This window comes from Budorcas taxicolor, chromosome 17 (genome assembly GCF_023091745.1).
Source record: "Budorcas taxicolor isolate Tak-1 chromosome 17, Takin1.1, whole genome shotgun sequence".
NCBI lineage: Eukaryota > Metazoa > Chordata > Mammalia > Artiodactyla > Bovidae > Budorcas > Budorcas taxicolor.
The window spans coordinates 47,031,276-47,046,070 of record NC_068926.1 but is presented as its reverse complement, the minus strand read 5'-3'; the positions used below and the strand labels follow the sequence as shown (position 1 = coordinate 47,046,070).

Genomic DNA, 14,795 nt, shown 5'->3' with positions numbered 1-14,795 from the left:
GACAGACAATGAGAGAGAGAGATTTCAAAGCAATTAAAAACAACAGGATGACAAGATCCTACTGTATAGCTCAGGAAACTATATTCAGTAAACTGTGATAAACCATAATGGAAAAGAATATGAAAAAGAATATATGTTTAACTGAATCACTTTGCTGTACACTGGAAATTAACACAACATTGTAAATCAACTATACTTCAACAGAATAAATTCTTAAAAATAAATACTATTTTTGAGGTACTAAAAGGATAATAATCACCTACCTTCTTCTAGATCATGGGCTACAAATTCAAATGTCTATAGGGAGACAGTGAGTGAAGCTGTTAGTGTCAGACAATAAACAGAGAGTGTTACAAGGACCATAGGATCTGTTTAAAAGGGAACCCTTAGCTAAGTTCCAGACCATCATTGCTGTTGAAGATTTGGGAGCTTGGTGTTAACAGAAATTCTGAGTTTTTAAGACAAACCAGAAATCTTGATTTTGGAGGTGGTTGGGTGGGTTCAAATCTCCTGCTTTTTAATGTAGATGACTAATTAAAATTGTATAAACACCGTGCAAGACAAACACATCATTTCTGCTGCTACCATTTGCATTTCCTGTGTTAGATCCCACAATTTTGTTAATGTGAATGAGAATTACATTTTTGACAGCCACGTGGTACTAATGCTTTAAATTAAGCTCCCTGTCATCCTTTTCCACGAACTGAGTCAAAACTGCCCTCTATCTTATCTGGTTCTTATAAGACTGCCTTTCCCCTTCCATCCAAACGCATGGACTACATTCATCCCTGTTAAATTTCCTTTTGTTCATCAGCTTCACCCTTTGTGTTCCTATTTGGTTGCCTCTTCTGTATGGTACTTGGGTCTGGGCTCTTTTTGATGGCTACTTCTGCTACTCAACCTGTGTGTCATTCTTCCAAAGTCTCTACTATCCACACTTTGTTATGTTTATTTCTGGGACCTCTTGGCTTCACAAATTAATCCATCCTCTCCCTGAGGAGGGAGAGAAGGTGTCTCAGTCCTTCCAGTGTGTATTTTGGAAAGTGCCAAGTAATGGGTAGCCATCAGCCACTTGTCCTCCAGAAGCATGGCTTTATTTACAATTTTGGAGTTCTGATGGCATGAATACAGCTCCCATCAGAATGAAAAGATTTCCTCCAGCGCCAAGCTTCTCAACTTTAAAATCCTTTAAAAAATTATGCAGCAGACACAGGAGCTTGCTTGTGAGAGCTGATTGTAAGCATCTCCTCCTAACTTTGTGTTCAGTTGGCAGCTTGAAACCAGCATGGTGGGAGTATTGACACCACAGAAATCAGCCAGTGTCACAATTTAGGGCTGATTTTTTTCTTCTGGAGAGCTGGTTGTTTAACATTTTCCAGCACGCTGCCAAAGTCGTCTATATTGTTCTTCTCAGATAGAAACCCAAGCAGCATACTCTTAAAATGCATGTATGTGTGTTAGGCAAATTTCTTAAACCTCTTTTTCCCTTCTGCTTTAGAAATTACCCAGATTCGAATGGTGCAGATGATCTTAGCTGCAAAACAGAAGTAGAAACAGAGATGTAGAGAACAAAGGGGAGGTAGGATGAATTGGGATGTTGGGATGGACATGTATACACTATGGATACTATGTATAAAATAGAGAACTAACGAGAACCTACTCTATAGCACAGGGAACACTACTCGATGCTCTGTGATGACCCAAATGGGAAGGAAAGCCAAAAACAGTGGGATACATGAATACATATGGCTGATTCACTTTGCTGTATAGCAGAAGCTAACACAAGCAGCTGTACACCAATTTTTTAAAAAGAAACTAAAAAAAAATAAATAAACAATACTCACAAAATGATCATCTTTTTAAACGTGGAATTTCCAATCCAAAATAAAAATATTTTATTATTAAAGACCACAGTACCCAGATTTTTGTAATTGCTTCATTTATCTCCTATTCTTGAAATAATTGAAATAACAAAGAGCAGAAATCTCAGAGAGGACATGTGTTGGTCACTACTCTATTCATTTCACCCCTGTTCCATTTGGGGATCCACATGGTTAGGGTTAAGCTGCCTCCACCTCCTTCTCCATCAAACTCCACGGAGTGGGGCAGACGCCCAAGCATCACTGGTGGGCACAGACACCCTTTCTTCCTCTGGGTCACGTAGTGTGATTTCAGGATTGGAAGTGGTGCCACAATTCTTGCTATTTTTAGGGCACCTGGCCTGAGCATAGGGCTTCCCAGGTGGTGCTAGTGATAAAGAACCTGCCTGCCAATGCAGGAAACTTAAGAGATATGGGTTCACTCCCTGGATGGGGAAGATCCCCTGGAGAAGGAAATGGCAACCCACTCCAGTATTCTTGCCTGGAGAATCCCACAGACAGAGGAGCCTGGTAGGCTACAGTCCACAGGGTCGCAAAGAGTTAGACACAACTGAAGCGACTTAGCACAGCACACAGGCCTGAGCACAAGCCAGCACTGGGAGGAGAGAGCCCTTTTCAGAGACTGGGAATCAGTGCCAAGCTGACATCACGAACCCCTGGATCAAACTATACCTGAATGAGGGCTCTCCTGAGGTTTTCAGTTCACAAATTACTTTTTAGGCCTACAGTAGGGTTTTCTCTTATTTTCAACCAACTGATAATGGGAATACAAATGGACATGATGCCATAGAATAGGTAGAGGAGGTGAGTAGAGGCATCCAGGTGTCCTGACTATTCCTCCATATGGTGAGCATCTCAAAATGCATACTCTTAAACCATCCTTTTATTTTGCCTGTGATGTGGGGAGTCAGCAGCTCTAGAAGGAATGGGCTGGGTTGTTTGTCTCTGATAATGGCTGCAGCTGGAGAATTTGCTTTCACGTTTCACCTCACCTATGGATCTAGCATCTTGGTTTCTCCTTTCTCTCCCCCACCCCTAGGCAGTGTCCCATCCACCAGGGCCTGCTCACGTGGCCTGGGCTTCCTTAGAGCATGGCAGTCTCAGGGTAGTTAGACTTCTCCCATGGCAGCTGGCTCCACCCAGAGACAGGATGCTTGACATAGAGGTTGACCAAAATATCCCTTCCACCATGTTCTATCTGACGAAGAAGTGGCTGAGCCCACTCAGATTCAAGGAGAGAGAGATTACTCTCCACCCCTCAGTCAGAGGACTGGCAGGGACCCTGCGGCTGTCTTTTCCACACCTGGAGAGACGGTGTCACCGAAATTCATGAAGAAACAGCTCTGTCTGTCTCCCTCCACAGATTCCCCATCTCCTGTTTGCACGTCGTAAATTGCAACCCAGGCAACCTCTCGGTGGAATGCTTTTCTCCTTCCTGTTGGTATTAGGTGATCCTTACTTTTTGTGGCATGCTGATTTAAAAAAAAAAAAATTGACTGGGGTAAGTTGCTTTACAATGTTGTATTAGTTTCTTTGGAACAACGCAGTGGATCAGCTATGCACACATATATTTCCTCCCTCTTGGACCTCCCTCCCATCCCCTCCCATTGCACCCCGCTAGGTCATCACAGAGCACTGAGCCGATCTCCCTGTTCTGTGTGGAAGGTTCCCAGCAGCGGTCTATCTTACCCATCACAGTGTATATATATGTCAGTGCTTTACTCCCAATTTGTCTCGCCCCCACTCCTTGCCCCTATGTCCCTTTGTTTGTTCCCTAGGTCTGCATCTCTAGTCCTGCCCCGTGAATAAGTTCATCTGTGCCATTTTTTAAGATTCCACATATATATGTTAAATATGATCATTGTTTTTGTCTTTCTGACTTACTTCATTCTGTATGACAGACTCTAGGTTCATCTACATCTCCAACAAATGACCCAATTTCATTCCTTTTCGTGGATGAGTAATGTCTCATTGTGTATATGTATCATGTCCTCTTTCTCCATTCATCTATCGATGAACATTTAGGTTGCTCCCATGTTCTGGCTACTGTAAATAGTGCAGCGTGTATCTTTTTTTTTTTTGATTTTCAATATCTTTATTAAGAAATATCAAAAGTTGATTACATTTCCATACACAGTTTTACAAAGTTCAAGTGAAGGGGAATGTAGGGAGGCCATCAGTATGCCTGTTTGGACACCACAATCACTTACCAAAAAGGTAACCTTGTCAGTTTTGGTCACCTTAACAGTGGTCCACACAAGGCTCTTTCCCGCTTCCACTAGGCCACAGCACAAGACATTACTTGAGTTTTACTAAGTTATAAATTCTCTTCTGTCATTATCCTTCCCTGAAAGAGCCAAGCTGTTTATAGAAAGCACAACAGTTGAGTCCCATTGACTGCTGTTGGCATCACATTTTCACAAAGCCTGCTCTGAGAGTTGGGAAACATTGCAAGCTACATGTTACCATAGCACACTTGGGATGGAACCCACGCACGCTGTTATTTTTTATTTACCATTTAACAAAAAAGAGGGAAGCACTCAACTTGGAAACAAAACAGCACAGTCATCAGTGGAGAACTTAAGTGCGGGACAGGGCCTGCAGATTCTATGATGCTCCTCCAAGAGGTCACCAGGGTGACCAAGAACAATTGGGGGCAGGGATACCAATACAGAATACAGAAAGAGAGCCTCTTGAGCAGGGAACATCACAATCTTCTGTGTCAGGGATATTGAATCAGAGGGGAATTACACTTTCAAAAATAATCAGGGCTAATGGGTCCTTGGCACCCGACAGGACACAGCAATGGTGTGGTGTGCCTCGGGGAAGGCTTGTGCTGGGTCAACTAAAACTGGGTCTCTGAAGGGACTGTCCAGCAGCATCAGGAGGTGCTGTCTTCAGAGGAAGGACTCCTTATTCACCCACGTGAGACTGCGGGTCTCGTTGGGCTTGCATTCGTACTCGATGACGGAGAAGGGACTTCCCCACTGGCAGTGATCTCGCTTGTGGTAACTGTAGAACTTGACCTGCCACATCGTCTCGAAGGTCCCAATGTCAGTGAACGGCATGGTGATCTGGATGGGCTGCCGTTCTCCGCTCTTGGTCGGGGCCACACCTTCTGTGTCATATGTTCCCGTATATACGATTCTGTCCCCATCGGGCTTTTTAGACTTCAGTTCCAGTGGGACAACCACACCACCAATGGAAATGTTCTCGACCTGCAGTGTGGTGGGCTTAATCTTCACCTCCACCATGTAGGAGGAGCCCGTGAGCAGCTTGATGGTGCGGTTCTGGCCGAAGCGCTGCCGGTCCACCTTGTAGAAAACCGGGCCGTCGTTCGGCTGGATGCGCAGGGCGATGGAGAGGCGCACGAGGCCCGGGAGGTCTCCCATGGCTGGGCGCGGGCGGGCGCGGCGGCTCCAGGGGGGCGGAGGACTGAGCCGGCGGCGACCGGGCGGCTGGAGCGCGGTGGGCGGAGAGGAAGCGCGGGGAGGGAGAGGGAGGCGGCGGAGCGGAGGCTGCCGCTAGGAGCCCGAGCCGTCGCGGCCGTCAGCCCCGGCTTCCCAGGAGCAGCTCCGCAAGCTGTGGTCCCCAGCCCCCCTCGGCGAAGAAGCGGGCCCCAGGGACAGCTCCGAGGTCCGGTGCTCCCACATCCCCCACTCCCCGAGCCGCGCGCTCCGCGCACCCATGGGGCTCACTCCGGCCCGCAGGCCGCGGGCCGATCCGCGCAGCTGGAGGAGAGCTGCAGCGTGTATCTTTGCAAATTGTGTGTGTGTGTGTTTTTTTTTTTTTTTTTTTTTTTTCAGGGAATATGCCTAGTAATAGGATTGCTAGGTCACACGGTAGTTTTATGTTTAGCTTTTTAAGGAACCTCCATCCTGTTCTCCATAGTGGCTGTTTCAGTTTACTCTACTTTCCCAGCAATAGGGTGGCTCGTGGATTTTTAACCCAAGGTTTCATCCTTGAAAGAGGCAGCACGGGAGCAGTTTTTTTAAGCATGCTGACAGGTTTGGAGCCACTGAGGACTCTGGGTCTGGTCACCAGGCCGGCGAGGGACACTTTTTGTGGGCTGAGTTTGTTTATTTCTGGAAAAACCTGGCTTCCTGTTTCTAAGGGGGAACAGGTTTAAAAGACCTCGTAAAAAAAGGGCTCAGAGCCTCTTAACATCAAATGGCCCTTAGAAGGCAGTGCTTGATGAGTTAAGTGTAAAGGAATCAGCAACATAAGGGTTGAATTTCCTTGCAGATACACATAGGTTATAAATTAAGGAGGAAGAATCATGTCAAAACATGTACTGGCTCAGAGCCAGAACTGAAAACATTTGGAAATTGATTTTGAGACGGTGGAGGTACCCATGTCCTAGCTCAGGACATCCTTCCTGGTTTCTAAGATTTATTTATTTTTACAGAAACAGCAGAGGCGTTGCAGACAGGAGGGGTGGTTCTCCTATAAGTCACCACGTGGTTTTTTTGTTTTTTGTTTTGTTTTTTTTTTTCTTTCTGAAAGATAGTCCTGGATAGGGAAGCTAAGCATTCTTGATTTGTGTTGGTTTTAATTGAGGTTTCAAAGAAAGGGCTGTAGCTTTTATAGCTCTCAGTATGTTTCTTATTTAGATTAAGACTCCAGGAAGTATAAAGCTCATTAAACTCAGGGCTCTATCTGAGAAAGACTCCATGGCCTTTCTTTCACCTGTTGTCAGGAGATTTATTCATCGACAGTCTTTCCATTTGATCATGGGTAGAGGAGATTCTCTCACTGGGCACGTGAATGGAGAAGAAGTAGAAACCACCAGACTGAGCGGATGAATGAACATTAAAATAGAGATGTGGGAATTTCTGCTTGAGACAATATTCCTGGGAAATGTGCAGTGATCTAGGATGGCAAAGACATGAACACATTCTTTTTTTCTTTTAAAAAGATTTTTATTTAAAGGAAACTTTCAAATCTCACTGGCATTAAAAATGGACTTGCTACAAAAATGCACCTTTTACTTTAAGCACATACATGTCTAGTAGGCCTACCTATTTCTTGAGTTCATTTTAAAAAGGGTGGTGATGGGACTTCCCTGGTGGTCCAGCGGTTAAGACTTAACCTTCCAACGAAGAGGATGTAGGTTTGATCCCTGGTTGGGAGCTAGAATCCTGCATGCCTTGTGGCTGAAAAACCAAAACATTAAAAAAAACCCAGAAACAATGTTGAAGTAAATTCAACAAAGACTTTAATCATGGTCCAGATTAAAAAAACCAACAACTTTATAAAAATATAAAAAGAGTGGTGAGCTCTGAGCAGATGGAGAACAAAGCCAGGATATCAAGGGGCCACACCAGAGACATCAGTCTCCCTCCCATATTTAAAAAAAAAACAAAATTGGCCATAGGAATTCTTTCCTAAGTCACTCCACCTACTAATTACGTTGCACCTCCAGCTCAGCTCAGCAGAGACCAGAAAGACTGGTCAACCAGGACCTGAAAAACAGCACAGACTTGTCTTCTTAAACCACCTTTGACCAAGATGCCAGCCGGCAAGATGCTCACAGTTCCTAGAACTGCCTTTCAGTTCCTACTCACCGGGATGCTTGGCGAGGATGACATGGGGCATAGGTGTACCCATGAGTGCAGCTAAGGTCCTTAATGTGGCAGGCAATTATTTAGCACCAGTTGGATGCATTTGTATATGCTTAGTGAAGTAAATATAAGAAGAATAGGGACTTCCCTGGCAGTCCAGTTGTTAAGACTGCGCTTCCTCTGCAGGGGATACAGGTTGTCTCTGTTGAGGAAACTAAGATCCTGCATGCCACACAGCAGGGTCAAACACACACACACACACACAAGAAGAATGGAAGGAACCACAGACGATGCATACATCCATCACTAACTCTCTTCGCAGTATTTGGGTACCCTTCCCGGGTAGCTCAAATGGTAAAGAATCCACCTGCCCATGCAGGAGATGCAGGATATGTGGGTTCGATTCCTGGGCTGGGAAGATCCCCTGGAGAAGGGCATGGCAGTCCTCTCTAGTATTCTTGCCTGGAGAATGCCATGGACAGAAGAGCCTGGTGGGCTACAGTCAGTGGGGCCACAAAGAGTCAGACACGACTGAGTGACTGAGCAGGCACGAGTCAAGCTCCTCTTGGGACCCCGACTCTCTGCTGCTCCTACACTTGCATCTCCAGATCCAGTCTCCTTCCTCTCTGCTCCCTGAGAGACTGACCCCTGCTCTCCCAAGGAATCTTGACCTCTGATTTTGTCTTGGCAACTTGTGGCCAATGGGAGGCCCCAGAGGGAGAGCAGAGGATGGGCAGAGGCTGCTGCGCCCAGGGTTTGAGTGTTTCCTCCACCCCTGGGGCTTCAGGTGCTCCTCCTCCAGGTTCTCCTGGGCTTGGCAGTGGAAGGATTCCTCTGTCTACAGCCCCACTCCTGTCCGGCTGTGGCTCCCTTTTCCGGGCTCTGTCCATCGCTGGGGCCCCTTGCTCCCCTGTGCTCTGCTCCATCAGAGTGAAAGCTTCATGGCACCCCTCTTGGCAGTTCTCTCTGGGCCCCACCACCCACTTTGGGTTCCTTTGTTCTATTTTTTTGGCCGTGTCACATAGCATCTGGGATCTTGGTTCCCTGACCAAGGATCAAACCCTCACCCTCTGCATGGGAAGCATGGAGTCTCAACCACTGGGCCATCAGGGAAGTCCCTTGGTTCCCTTAAGTGTACTCACACTTCCATCAAAAGTCCCTCCTTTAAACTCTCCCGAGGTACACCCTCTCTTAGCTCAGGCTGCTATAAGATAAGACCATGAGTTGAGGGGCGTCAACCACAGACATTTATTTCACTCAGTTCTGGAGGCTGGAAGTCCAAGGACAGGGTGCCAGTGGCTTTGGTTGCTCATGCTTTTCCCGGCTGGTGGACAGCTACCTTCTGGCTGCGTCCTCACAGCCTTTCCTCCGTGTGTGCAGAGATCTCTCTGTTTCCTCTTCTTGTAAATTCACTAATCCCATTGTATTAAAAAGAGGAGGCATTACTTTGCCGACAAAGGCCTGTCTAGTCTAAACTATGATTTTTCCAGTAGTCATGAACAGATGCAAGTTGGACCATAAAGAAGGCTGAGTGCCAAAGAACTGATGCTTTTGAACTGTGGTGCTGGAGAAGACTCTTGAGAGTCCCTTGGACAGCAAGGAGATCCAACCTGTCCATCCTAAAGGAAATCAACCCTGAATATTCACTAGAAGGACTGATGCTGAAGCTGAAGCTCCAGTACTTTGGCCACTTGATTCAAAGAACTGATTCATTGAAAAAGACTCTGATGCTGGGAAAGATTGAGGGCAGGAGGAGAAGGGGATGACAGAGGATGAGATGGTTGGATGGCATCACCGACTCAATGGACATGAGTCTGAGAAAACTCCGGGAGATGTGAAGGACAGGAAAGCCTGGCGTGCTGCAGTCCATGGGATTGAATAGTCAGATACAACTGAGTGACTGAACAACAACACATCATGGGGGGTCCACTCTCATGACCTCATCTCAACAGAATCACCTCCCAAAGGACCCACCTCCATATACCATCACATTGGGAAGGACACGAGCATTCTGATCATAACAGTGTCCACACGTCATCCATCTCCCATGGAAGCCTGGCTAATACACCTTCTCCTTGACATGTAAGAATTTAACTCATTTCCACATTCATTGAAAAATCTATCAGGCTGACCAATGGTTAAGGCTTCACCTTCCAATGCAGGGGGTGTGGGTTCCATTCCTGGTTGGGGAACTAGGATCCCTCATGCTTTGAGGCCAAAAAACCGAAACATAAAACAAAAAGAATATTATATTATAAAAAATTTAATAAAGACACAAAAAATGATTCACATAAAAATCTTAAAATAAAAAAGAGAATCTATCTAAAGCTAGGTATGGGAGGACAAAAGCTTACAACTGAATGTGTATTAGGGCTTATAGAATGTTTGATAAATATGACTGCCTCTTGTTCTCACAGAAATACTGTGTTATTCCCATTTTATGGGAGGGGAAAAATGAGGATTCAAGAAAAGAAAGAGAAAGGAAGGTCACATATCAAGGGGAAAAAGGTGGATGGGAGGAACTGAGAGATTGGGATTGACATATATGCACTATCGATACTAAGAATAAAATAGATAACTAATGAGACCCTATGGTCTAGCACAGGGAACTCTACTCAGTGCTCCGTGGTGACCTAAACGGGAAGGAAATCCAAAAAAGAGGGGATATATGTAAACATATGGCTTTTTCATTTTGCTGTCTAGCAGAAACAAACACAACATTGTAAAGCAACTGTGCTCCAATAAAAATTAAAAAAAGATGAGTCACATGTAACAGAGCAGTGACTGGTCCCCTAGTAGTTCTTGGTGTGGGATGTTTTATTGAGACAGTGATATACATTAGAAAGCAGTGAGCGGCAAGAACTGGGGAGCCCTTCTGAGAAGTCAAGAGACAACAAGCACTTGGTTCAGACAATAAATGGATCTGCAGTGTTATTTCCTAGATATAGCACCAGCAGCCAGCTGCACCGGGTTGTTGGCTGTTCGCAACCTGATTATTTAAGACTTTTGCCCTGGAGACGGTGCTCCTGCTGGAGGGGCCTGTATCTCCCGAGAGGTTTCACCTGTCAGAGGCATATGCAGCCGTCTACACCTGCCCCAGGTATGTGACTGCAGAAGCCAAGCTCTCCTCAGTGCTGCAGCTCAGCTGGACACCTGGTCACCTGAAAGTCCTTCCCTGTGTCCCTTGATTGATCTCCTAGAATTCCTGGGTGACCTGATTTGGCCCACCACATAGTTCCCTCCCTCCTGGCCTCACTTTTAGCTGAATCTTTCTTTATGTAATTATTGAGATGAAATTTATGTGACATAAAACGAAGCATTTGAAATGTATATGTCAGTAGCATTTACAGCATTCACTGCATTGTAAAACCAGGACCAATTTCAAGTTCCAAAAAATTTTCATCACTCCCTCCAAAGAAAATCCTTTCTATTAAGTCGTCACTGTCATTTCTCCCCATGCCCCCACCAGCTCCTGGTAACCACCCATCTATCACCTATCTCCATAGCTTAATCAATCTCTGATATTTTATATAAATGGAATCATATAACAAGTGGCCTTTCGGGTCTGGCTTCTTTCACTTAATATCGTGTTTCCAAAGTTCATCTATGTTGTCATGGTGATCAGAATTGCTTTCTTTTTCAAGGCTGAATAATGTTCCAAGTATCAGTGGAACCCTTTTGTGCATCCATTAACCAGCTGATGGACATTTGGGTGGTCTCCATTGTGGGGTTTAGGCTTCCCAAGTGGTGCTAGTGGTAAAGAACCTGTCTGCCAATGCAGGAGATGTAAGAGACACAACTTTGATCCCTGGATTGGGAAGATCCCCTGGAGGAGGGCATGGCAACCTACTCTAGTATTTTTGCCTAGAGAATTCCACGGACAGAGGAGCCTCGTGGGCTATGGTCCACAGGGTCACAAAGAATCAGACATGAATGAAGCAACTCACTCATTACAGGGTTGTTGTGAATAGAGCTATTGCGAACATTTGTGTACAGGTTTTTGTGTGGATGTGTGTTTTCATGTCCTGATCAGCTGATATTTTAATCCAATTGGATGGTAGGGTTGCTTCATATAGAGAATAGATGGTTCCATGGAGAAAGTTTGCAAAAGGAGAGAAACACTTCTCTTCCTTTGGGACCAATTTGCCATAATAGAAAATACTCTCCCATCTCGGTTGGACCCCTTCTGCTCCCATGGGAACATTCTAACCCCCTCTGAATGGCCTCTAATTGGCGACCATGTAGCCTGGAGTGTCCTCCTCCCCAGACCCTGAACTCCATTCACTGCTCACTATCATCAGGACCAGTCACGCTCTTCCCTGAGAAGCTTGAGAGCATCCGGCTGCACATGGTTCCCAACATGTGATGACTTCCCAACATGTTCATCACTCTCCCCTCACTCCCACCTTAAACCCAAGTCTGTGCCCTTGCCTAAGGCATATCCCACATGCAGTCTCTCTGTTCCAGTCTTTCCTGTGCTTCTCATGTTTATGTCCTTTATCCCCTCCAAATGTAATGAATAAAACCCCTGAAGGGCTTGGGACTGTGTCCTTCAAAAAACATGTCCAAGTCCTGAACTTTGGTTTTGGAAATGTAACGTTATTTAGAAGTAGGGTCTTCTCAGATGCAATCAAGTTAAGGATCTTGGGGTGTGGGTGCTCAATCCAATGACAGGTGTCTTTATAAGAAAAGAAGGTGACCTCCCTGGCGATCCAGTGGTTAAGACTGCATGCTTTCACTCCCAAGGACCTGGGTTCAATCCCTGGTTGGGGAACTAGGATCTCACAAGCCTTAAGATGAGGCTCCTTCCCTCCCCCCTGGGGAAAAAAAAAAAAAAACAAGAGGAAGGAGTTGGAGATTCGAGACAGAGAAACATAGTGGGAGAGGACCAGGTGAAGATAGAGGCTGAAGCTGGAGTGACGTGGACATCAGCCAACAAAAGGCTGGCATCACCAGGAGTTGGGAAAGGTAGGAAGGAGGTCCCTGGAGGGAGCAGAGCCCTGCCCAGAAGTTGATCTCAAACTTCTGGCTCCCCGGACAGTGAAAGAACAAACTTCTGTTATTCTAAGCCATCAACTTTGTGCTGATATGTTACGGTAGCCCCAGGAAATGAAAAGAAAAAGTGTTTTTATAGAGTGTTTTTTGTGAACACAGATGCTTGAGAAAGCCGAGTTGAGTCCAAATCCCACCTCCTGGCACCCAAAAGCAGTGTGACCTTGGGCGAGTTATCTGACATTTGTGAGGCTCAGTGGAAAATGAGGACCAGAGACCCTGCTTCTAGGGGCTGTGGGGACTGCAGTCCATGGACCTGTTCAGAACATCACCTGTGAGTCTGGGCTGGGGAGTCCAGCTGCTGTGGTTCACCCTTGACATCCTAATCTGTGAATGGAAAATTCTTATCCAAAACCAAATCCTTGTCACCATCTTTATTTTTTTAAATTTTACTTTACTTTACTTTAAAATACTGTATTGGTTTTGCCATACATTGACATGAATCCGCCATAGGTGTACATGAGTTCCCAATCCTGAACCCCCCTCCCACCTCCATCCCCATATCATCTCTCTGGGTCATCCCAGTGCACCAGCCCCAAGCATCCTGTATCCTGTATCGAACCTAGACTGGCGATTCGTTTCTTACATGATAGTATACATGTTTCAATGCCATTCTCCCACATCATCCCACCCTCTCCCTCTCCCACAGAGTCCAAAAGTCTGTTCTATACATTTGTGTCTCTTTTGCTGTCTCACATACAGGGTTATCATTACCATCTTTCTAAATTCCATATATATGTTAGTATACTGTATTGGTGTTTTTCTTTCTGGCTTACTACACTCTGTATAATTGGCTCCAGTTTCATCCACCTCATTAGTACTGATTCAAATGTATTCTCTTTAATGGCTGAGTAGAAGAAAGTAGGGAAAACCACTAGACCATTCAGGTATGACCTCAATCAAATCCCTTATGATTATACAGTGGAAGTGAGAAATAGATTTAAGGGCCTAGATCTGATTGATAGAGTGCCTGATGAACTATGGAATGAGGTTTGTGACATTGTAGAGGAGACAGGAATCAAGACCATCCCCATGGAAAGGAAATGCAAAAAAGCAAAATGGCTGTCTGGGGAGGCCTTACAAATAGCTGTGAAAAGAAGAGAGGTGAAAAGCAAAGGAGAAAAGGAAAGATATAAGCATCTGAATGCAGAGTTCCAAAGAATAACAAGAAGAGATAAGAAAACCTTCTTCAGTGATCAATGCAAAGAAATAGAGGAAAACAACAGAATGGGGAAGACTAGAGATCTCTTCAAGAAAATTAGAGATACCAAGGGAACATTTCATGCAAAGAGGGGCTCAATAAAGGACAGAAATTGTATGGACCGAACAGAAGCAGAAGATATTAAGAAGAGGTGGCAAGAATACATGGAAGAACTGTACAAAAAAGATCTTCATGACCCAGATAATCATGATGATGTGATCACTAATCTAGAGCCAGACATCTTGGAATGTGAAGTCAAGTGGGCCTTAGAAAGCATCACTATGAACAAAGCTAGTGGAGGTGATGGAATTCTAGTTGAGCTCTTTCAAATCCTGAAAGATGATGCTGTGAAAGTGCTGCACTCAATATGCCAACAAATTTGGAAAACTCAGCAGTGGCCACAGGACTGGAAAAGGTCAGTTTTCATTCCAATCCCAAAGAAAGGCAATGCCAAAGAATGCTCAAACTACCGCACAATTGCACTCATCTCACATGCTAGTAAAGTAATGCTCAAAATCTTCCAAGCCAGGCTTCAGCAATATGTGAACTGTGAACTTCCTGATGTTCAAGCTGGTTTTAGAAAAGGCAGAGGAGCCAGAGATCAAATTGCCAACATCCGCTGGATCATGGAAAAAGCAAGAGAGTTCCAAAAAAACAGCTATTTCTGCTTTATTGACTATGCCAAAGCCTTTGACTGTGTGGATCACAAGAAACTGTGGAAAATTCTGAAAGAGATGGGAATACCAGACCACCTAACCTGCCTCTTGAGAAATCTGTATGCAGGTCAGGAAGCAACAGTTAGAACTGGACATGGAACAACAGACTGGTTCCAAATAGGAAGAGGAGTACGTTAAGGCTGTATATTGTCACCCTGCTTATTTAACTTCTTTGCGGAGTACATCATGAGAAACGCTGAACTAGAAGAAACACAAGCTGGAATCAAGATTGCCAGGAGAAATATCAATCACCTCAGATATGCAGATGACACCACCCTTATGGCAGAAAGTGAAGAGGAGCTAAAAAGCCTCTTGATGAAAGTGAAAGAGGAGAGTGAAAAAGTTGGCTTAAACTCAACATTCAGAAAACGAAGATCATGGC

The 14,795-nt window shown here is 45.1% G+C and overlaps 1 protein-coding gene across 1 annotated transcript; it reads right to left on the bottom strand.

Moving 5' to 3' along the window:
• Window positions 1–4,655: 4,655 nt before the first annotated feature.
• LOC128062513 (CB1 cannabinoid receptor-interacting protein 1-like) lies at window positions 4,656–5,272 on the bottom strand. Its single transcript, XM_052655007.1, has one exon. It carries the CDS (start codon window positions 5,270–5,272, stop codon window positions 4,778–4,780), a length of 495 nt encoding a protein of 164 aa, XP_052510967.1. The 3' UTR covers window positions 4,656–4,777.
• Window positions 5,273–14,795: the final 9,523 nt, after the last annotated feature.

Excerpts from the sequence above, each read along its gene's own strand:
- LOC128062513 (XM_052655007.1), bottom strand. The coding sequence starts at position 5,272 with ATGGGAGACCTCCCGGGCCTCGTGCGCCTCTCCATCGCCCTGCGCATC.